The 9,310-nt window shown below is 33.4% G+C and overlaps 1 protein-coding gene across 2 annotated transcripts in view; it reads left to right on the top strand.

Moving 5' to 3' along the window:
* LOC134265656 (palmitoyltransferase ZDHHC7-like) overlaps nucleotides 1-9,310 on the top strand; it is a 142,211-nt gene that overhangs the window by 10,275 nt on the left and 122,626 nt on the right. For both annotated transcript variants that reach the window (XM_062747879.1, XM_062747878.1), the window contains exons 2-4: nucleotides 3,058-3,217; nucleotides 4,009-4,118; nucleotides 4,207-4,268. In XM_062747879.1, the coding sequence (XP_062603863.1) occupies nucleotides 3,058-3,217; nucleotides 4,009-4,118; nucleotides 4,207-4,268 (332 nt within the window). The remainder of the gene's footprint in view (nucleotides 1-3,057; nucleotides 3,218-4,008; nucleotides 4,119-4,206; nucleotides 4,269-9,310) is intronic.

The following is a 9,310-nucleotide window of genomic DNA, read 5'->3' as shown; positions in this document are numbered from 1 at the left end:
TAGAATCATTAAACTTTGTCAGTTAATGCATCTTGGGTTTTTGGAGAACGTCCTTTGAAAAGTAGGTCACGATGACCTACTTTTGACATTTTATGGCTTTATTTAAGTATTAGTGGTACTTAATGGCTTAGAATCATCAAACTTTTTCAGTTGATGCATCTTGGGTTTCTGAGAATGTTGACCATTAGGTAGGTGACAGTGTCCTACTTTAGAATATCTCATGTACTTTTTGGCTAAGAATCATCAATCTTTGTCAATTAATGCATCTTGAGTCCTCAGAAAATTTCAAATCAAAAAGTAGGTAACTGTGACCTACTTATGATATTTTATAGCTATACTGAAATATCTTCAGTCATAACGTACTGGCTAAGAATCATCAAACTTTGTCAGTTCATGCATCTTGGACTACTTAGAGTTAGAGGTTTCAAATAGAAATGATAGATGATACAATTTATCAGAAGAGCGATTCAAGGCCCTTGGGCCTTATAAATATCTTCATCTGAAGGACCATTGGGCCAGGAAAATTGAAACTCATGTGGAAGCATCCTCAGATAATGTATACTCACCGTCAATAGAAACGCAACACTCTAATTTAAAGGCTGAAAATTATGTACGAGATACAACTATGTACCAAAAAAGTTAGGACATCTTTTACTTTTCCAAATCAGTTATTTAACGGTTGAATGATTTTCATTCCATTACTGGAAGTTGATTTTTAGCCCCCTGAACAGAAATCAAAAATTATCATTTTAATAAAATCATTGACAATATTTTAGGTTTTCAAGGTTTTATACCTGTTAATCATAGGTCTTGTACGAAAAGTCCGGAAAAATATCGTTCTTTCTTTTCCGGATGTGATGCCTGTATTTCCTCAAAGTAACTGAAATCACGCATTTTCATTGCTAATGTTGGAAATTCTCAAAATAAAGAAAAGGGAGAGCTACAGATGCAAATATACACTACATAACGACTTTTCGGGCTCATGTGCTTCAAAAGCTTGAATGACAGTTCCTTGACCAGAAGTTCAAGGGTTATACTACACCATGCCAAGTTAGAGAAAATTCGACCTCGGTATCTGAAAAACAGGCATTTAAAAAAGGACAAGAATATTTATTTCGCTCAGATTAAGACATTGATAAACTTAATGCATGGTAGAATTCGGGTTGCTTATGTTGAAGATGGCGGACTAGGACGTTTTAATTGAATTGTCGGAAGGGGGGATGTTTTAAAAGTTATGTGTCACTTTCTAAGGTCTAAAGATAACATTTAAAGTTTAAATGAAGTATCATTGTTTTGTAAATTTACTTTTTACATTTATATATTCATTGTAACACTTAACTCTAAAACATTAATTCAATTAAAACGTCCTAGCATGGTAATTCTACCATGCATTAAGTTTATCAATTCTTAATCTGAGCGAAATAAATTTCTTGTCCTTTTTTAAATGCCTGTTTTTCAGATACCGAGTCGAATGGCCTAATGTAGTAACCCCTGGTCAAGGAACTGTCATTCAAGCTTTTGAAGCACATGAGCCCGAAAAGTCGTTATGTAGTGTATATTTGCATCTGTAGCTCTCCCTTTTCTTTATTTTGAGAATTTTCAACATTAGCAATGAAAATGCGTGCTTTCAGTTACTTTGAGGAAATACAGGCATCACATCCGGAAGAGAAAGAAGGATATTTTTTCCGAACTTTTAGTACAAGACTTATGATTAACAGGTACAAAACCTTGAAAACCTAAAATATTGTCAATGATTTTATTAAAAATGATAATTTTTGATTTCTGTTCAGGGGGCTAAAAATCAACTTCTGGTAATGGAATGAAAATCATTCAACCGTTAAATTACTGATTTGGAAAAGTAAAAGATGTCCTAACTTTTTTGGTACATAGTTATATCCCGTACGTAAATTTTTAGCCCTTAAATTAGGGTGTTGCGTTTCTATTGACGGTGAGTATAGATTCAAGTTTGTACAAATCATGAACCTGGGTGTAGGACGGGGCTACAATGGATGATTAAAATCTTACTTAGGAATACAGAAAAACTAGTTTAGTACGAACATGGATATAGCGAATTCACGGTTATAGCGAAGTTATTTTGGATCCACAGCTATATATATTTAACTTATTCCTTAAACGAATTTAACGTATTATGGATACAGCGAAGTAAATTCATAGGTCTCCTTGACTTCATTATAACCGAGTTTTACTGTATAAAGGAGAATTTTTAAAAAATCTTCTCCAGAACCATTATAGGGCCAGAAAAGATGAAACTTATGTGGAATTGTATTGTAAGTTCAAATTTTGTCAAATCATGACCCCCCAGGGGTAGGGCAGGGCCACAATGGCTGATCAAATTTTACATAGGAATATATACATGTAGGCAAAATCTTCAGAACCATTGAGCTAGAAAAGATGAAACTCGACATGTTAAAGCATCCTCAGGTAGTGTAGTTTTAACGCGGGGGGTGGGTGGGTGGGTGGGTTAGTGAGGGATCAAAATGAGATATCAAGTAATATGTTGGAAAAATCTTTAAAAAACTTCTTTTCAAGTACGGCAAAATTATACATGTATGCTTTATTGATACAGTGACATTCTCTAGTAATAGAAAATTCAAATCCCACTCGTCCAACAAGTAAGCTTTTCAATATTGAGCTGATTTGTGTTTTTTAACTAGCTCATGTGCTCATGCGTACGATGTGGCCCATGGGCCTCTTGTTAAGTATTTAAGGTTTATTATAAAACATGGATTGAAAAAGTAATTAAGTCCTGAGAATGATAATATGTATTAAAAACAAATGAATCAAACAAGCTTAATAATACAGTAAAACTCGGTTATAACAAAGTCACTGGGACCTATGAAATTACTTCGCTATATCTGTAATTCAATATGTCCGTATAAGGAAATTGTTAGATTTATATAGCTGGGGATCCAAGATAATAACTTTGCTATATCTGGGAATTCACAATATCCGTGTTTGTACTAAACAATTTTACTGTAATAGAAACATATTTTGTGTCATATATGGATGAGAAATTTAATGAATTTATATTTTCAGGTTATGGGGAGCCTTAAATGCAGTAATTTTCAATACTATCCTTCTTCTTGCAACAGTATCTCATCTACGGGCAGTGTTTTCAGATCCAGGAATTGTTCCCCTGCCTGCTACAAGTTTAGATTTCTCAGATCTGCATGCAGGAAAACCAATGCCAAATATGGTAAGTGTGGTTTTTTTTTTTGCTCACCTGGCTGTGCTGAAACCTCATTAAGCTTTGTCAGTCATCTATCTGTCTCTCTGTGTTCTGTTTATCTATAAACTTTCTATATTTTTAAAACATCTGCAGGGCCATTGGGTAAATACATATACAGTGAAAACTGTCTAATCCGACACCTGAATAATCCGACACACTGTGAATTCCGACGTTAAATTTCTTTCCCATCTTAGTATTTTCCTTGTTTTAACACTGTGCAATCAGACACCCTGTCTATTCCACAGAAAATTTGTCTCCCAGTGCATGTCGGATTAGACAGGTTTCACTGTATCAACCAAACTAGCCATAAAGCATCTATGAAGGAGGGGATTCAAATTATTTCAAATCTAGGGTCACAACCTTGTACAAATGGAGATAATTCAGAATTAGTAGAAAAAAAAATCTGGATTCTTTATAAATAAAAAATTCTTCCCAAGAACCACTTTACCAAACAAAGATAAAACTTATTTAAAAACTTCATTACATAGTGCAGATTCAAATTTGTTCAAATCATGACACCTGGGATGGGATCTGGCCACAATGGGGAAGATAAAAGCTTTACAAAGGAATTATAGAGTAAAACACGGATGTAGCTAATTTACAATTGTAGTGAAGTTATCTTGAATCCCCAGCTATATAAATTTAACGAATTCCTTTTACGGATATAACGAATTACAGATAAAGCGAAGTAAATTTTAAGGTCCCAGTACTGTGACTTCATTATAAACCAGTTTCACTGTTTATATATTCTTTTACAGAAGGATGGCTGGAGCGTTTGCATGAAATGTGAAGTGTATAGGCCACCAAGGGCTCATCATTGTAGAATCTGCAGAAGATGTATTAAAAAAATGGACCATCACTGTCCATGGTAGGTTAAAAATTCCTGCTTCAGGATACCTTCCTGTATTTATTCAATATGCAATTAGATGTACAAATTTTCGTTTCATTTCATCTAGGATAAACAATTGTGTTGGTGAATTAAACCAGAAGTATTTTATCCAATTTCTCTTTTACATTGGTAAGTATTTACTGATTGTATAGTGGTATATTTACAACAGGGTCTTTTTATTGTGATTATATTTTAAAAATTGTTTTTATGCCTTTTACAAAACAAAAATGTTAAAGTACATGTAGAAAAGTTATGAATTAAATTATGTAGATACAAAAGTGAATATACACAGAGATAGATGAGTGAATGACTTAAAAGAAGTTGAAGAATATTTCATATTTTATAAGTGTATTTATTGATTTATTCATTTATTATTTTGCTGATTTATGATTTATCCTGACATTCAATTCATGACATCCTCACCAAATGACAGCTAAGGAGAAAAATTATAGAATTTTTTAAAAATTAAAATTATTAAATAGACACTGTGATGCACAAAGGGGAAAATTGACAAATGTAGAATTTTGCATAACGTGTAAATTTTGTTCAATTCCTACAAGTATTAAGTTTCAGAAAATTACAGGTTTCAGAATCTAAAAATTCTTTTTTTATGGAGAAAAATAAAAGTAAAAATAATTGCAGTATGCCCCATAATGATATTATTGCAAAATACCCCGGTACATCTTCTTCTTTATTGTGCACATGTGCAGAAAAGTTGAATTAGTTTCCATAGTTACCATGGTCTCAAGTTTCCACAAATGAATGTAGACCAAAAATTTTGATGAAATCTTTTTAGCTCCCCTGATCCGAAGGCTCAAGTGAACTTTTCTGATCACATTTAGTCAGTTGTCCGTCCGTCCGTCTGTCCAGCTGTCCAATTCTGTCTGTCTGTCTGTAAATCTTTCACATTTTCGACTTCTTCTCAAGAACCACTTGGCCAATTTTAACCATACTTGGTACAAAGCATTGTGGCAACGCACTTTGAAAAAATTACGCACTTTGAAAAATTTTTTCAAAGTGCGTTAAAATTGGGACAAAAATAACGCACTTTGGAAAAATTTTTCAAAATGTGTCAAATTTTGGACACACTCAACGCACTTTGAAAAATTTTTTCAAAGTGCGTTAAGAGTGTACATAAACATTTTTTAACACGGAGGCATTTAACGCACTTTGAAAAAAAAAAAAATGTATGAAACAAAAATTCTAGACTTAGAAGGTCTCTAATCCCATTTCTTTTTTCTTATACATTGTACATAGCCTTCGGTAGCAAATTGAAAGTTGACCCCCCACCCAGTATTTCCCAATTTTTTATGCATACATATATTATGTATATCTTTGCAAAACAATTGTGTGCCTACATGTAACCCCCCACCCTTCCCGGTACTGATGCCTATGCTACACCCAAATGTATGTATTTACATAACTGGTATGACGTTGAAAACTTTCAATAAATTTAAGTTTACATAAAATGCATGCAAACTGGAAAAAATAAGAATTAAGAGGGAAAAAATAAGAATTAAGAGAGGAAGAATTTCCAAAGTATGGAAAAATCAAAATCGCCCACTTTCACATCCTGAAGTGACCTCATCACAGAAGAGTTATCAAACAGTTCAATTATTCATCATACGATTTGCAAGAATATTGACCATTCCATACACATTTTTTCAAAGTGCGTTAATATGGTCGATATTAATGCACTTTGAAAAGAAATTTTATTTTTTCAAAGTGCGTTGATTTGGTCCCAAAATTAACGCACTTTGAAAATTTTTTTCAAAGTGCGTAATTTTTCAAAGTGCGTTGTAACAAAGCATCCTTGGGTGAAGGGGAATTTGAATTTTTAAAATGAAGGGCCAGGTCCTCTCACAAGGGGAGATAATCAAGAAAAGACAAAAATAAGGTGGGGTCATCAAAAATCTTCTCAAGAACAACTGGGCCAGAAAAGCTGAAACTTATGTGGAAGCATTCTGGGGTAGTGTAGATTCTAAATTGTTCAAATCATGACCCCCAGGGGTTTGATGGGACCACAATGGGGAATCAAAGTTTTACATAGAAATATATTAGAAAAAATCTTGAAAAATCTTCTTCTTAAGTACTACTGAGCCAGAAAAGCTGAAACTTACATGTATGTGGAAGCATCCTGGGGTAGTGTAGAATTTAAATTGTCCAAATTATGATAAGGGGAAAATGATGGGGTCACAATAGTTATTACAAGGGGGAAATATGGTTAAGAATAGCATGATCAAAGCTTCTCAGGTGATGTGGTCGATGGGCCTCATGTTAAAATGTTGTAAAAACATATTTCTCACCTTTGTATGCTCCAATTGAATGTTGCTTACAAATTTGAGCTAAAAATAAGAGTTCTGTGACCTTGACATACACGAAACAACGAAATCAAAACGGTGGGTACTATCTTTTGTTTTTCCGGCACTTATGGAACACCGTCACTGCCTTATAGCAGAACACTACTATTGCATTGTGTCAACCTTGCAATACATTATGTCAACTCTTTATGACATTAACCCACACTACTATTGCATTGTGTCAACCTTGCAATACATTATGTCAACTCTTTCAGACATTAACCCACACTACTATTGCATTGTGTCAACCTTGCAATACATTATGTCAACTCTTTCAGACATTAACCCACACTACTATTGCATTGTTTCAACCTTGCAATACATTAAGTCAACTCTTTATGACATTAACCCACACTACTATTGCATTGTGTCAACCTTCCATTACATTATGTCAACTCTTTATGACATTAACCTACACTACTATTGCATTGTGTCAACCTTCCATTACATTATGTCAACTCTTTCAGACATTAACCCACACTACTATTGCATTGTGTCAACCTTGCAATACATTATGTCAACTCTTTATGACATTAACCCACACTACTATTGCATTGTGTCAACCTTGCAATACATTATGTCAACTCTTTATGACATTAACCCACACTACTATTGCATTGTGTCAACCTTCCATTACATTATGTCAACTCTTTATGACATTAACCTACACTACTATTGCATTGTGTCAACCTTCCATTACATTATGTCAACTCTTTATGACATTAACCAACACTACTATTGCATCGTGTTAACTTTCCTTTACATTATGTCAACTCTTTATGACATTTACACATACTATAATTTTATTTCGTCAACTTGCATTTCGTTATGTTTACTTTTCATGACAATCTTAGTTTTTATTAACTGATGTGAAAAGCTCATGCCATACTGTGCACACTCTTCTACATTATGTCGATTCACTATTACGTTATGCGAACACGGGTATCCTCGGCCTTTATATGAGCATAACGTATTTTCCGCATTCCGCAAGCACTAAAAATGGCGGGAGAGAAAACTGTCGTAGAAGAGATTCTCAGCGATTTCGGAATGACATTTTAAATGAAAATTTTAAGCGACAAATGATTGACAATCTTGAAACATGCAAAGCCTTAACACTGCGACTGTGAATTAAAGTCACGTCGAAATTCAATGGTGTTTACTTTAATCTGATAATTAAATAAATCAAACATTATGAGTCGTGCAGCAATCATTTTTTTCTTTTTATTTTGAATTGTTTTCTTTTTTTTTTTGTAAAAGTCTTAAACTTTGTAGGACATTGCATTAGTTTCACATTAAGTTTAGCTGAATTAAGTTGAAAACTTTTTTCTATAAAACTATAAAGCCTGAGAGCTTCTCCCCTTTCCGTCCTTGGTCTCCAACCATATAACGTCCCCCTTCCTTGTTCATGATTTCCATATCTGCCACTGATATGTGCTCATGCATGCTTACTAAGGCATATTCAATTGATCTAGATGAGCGACTGGTAGATTTTTGTAATAGAATTCTGGCCCTGGAATGATTAAAAAAAATTACTAACTCCAGTGACGTATCATTTTTTTTTTTTGAAAGAGGAGGTCAGCCAGAAAAAAAAAATCATTTACCCGAAAAAACTTGACAAGCCAAGAAAAAAAAATGTCCAAACCCGAAAATCCTATTTCGGGGAGAGGGGTCCAACTTCGATCAGTCCTATTTTTTCCAGATATATTACATTACCCTTAGTGGACTATACTTCCACAAGAAATGGGGGTGGGGGCTGTACAGTTTCAATGAACATTACATTTTCTATAGTAGAGTTATGTCTGGGAAAAGAGGGGGGTTGATATTATGTGCCTGTAATTTGTCCTAATCAATCAGGACCCCCCCCCCCTTCATACCAGTCATTAAAACACGGTCGTCAACATTCATTATATACTAGATATACAGCTTTGTGATAATGTAAATGTAATTTAACATTAGGTAATGAACTTTTGGAATCAACATGATAAAGAGTTAACACAATAAATATTTTTAAATCACATAAGAAGGAGTTGACATAACGTAATTACATATCCACATCACGGAATGGAGTTTTGACATAATGTAATAAAGTGTTGATATAATATAAAGATATGTTCACATTATGTTATACACTTTTTACACCACCTAATAAAGCACTGACATAAAGGTAAGATGTGTTCACCTCACATCATGATGCCCTCGCCGTAAAATAAAGATAAATCCATATCACGTAATAATGCTTTGATATAATAGAAATATACACTCTCAAAAAGGAATGGGCTTTTGACTTCATGTAATGATAAGTTTAATTATAAAACACGATTTACTTGACGTAATGCAATTTTGACCTCACATATTAAAGAAATGAAATGATGTAAAGAAACATTCATTTCACGTAATAAAGTTTTAACACAATGTAAACACATTATCACTTCACATAATGAATTTTTTACTTCAAGTTATGAAGTGCTAACATAGTGAAAGGATGTATTTACTTCCTGTAATGCAGCATTGACATGATGTTAAGATATATTTACATCATCTCATAAAAAATGGACATAACGTAAAGATATGTTCACATCACGTAATGATAAATTGACGTAATAAATGCATAGTTGTATGCTATAAGGCAGTGATGGCGTTCCATAGGCACTTATATTGTGCAGTCTTTTCTTGCAGTTTAATTGTCATATTTTAGCTTTATACTCATAATTTTCATAAGTCTTTCTCTGAATGCTACAGATATCTTAAAAGAAAGACATAATTTTGACTCGTGTCCTTTTAAGGTGTTTCCACCCTCACAATTTTAATGGT

This window comes from Saccostrea cucullata, unplaced genomic scaffold (assembly GCF_032062105.1).
Source record: "Saccostrea cucullata isolate Sc308-1 unplaced genomic scaffold, CSIRO_AGI_Scuc_v1 ctg1711, whole genome shotgun sequence".
NCBI lineage: Eukaryota > Metazoa > Mollusca > Bivalvia > Ostreida > Ostreidae > Saccostrea > Saccostrea cuccullata.
This window is presented reverse-complemented; position numbering and strand designations above follow the sequence as displayed.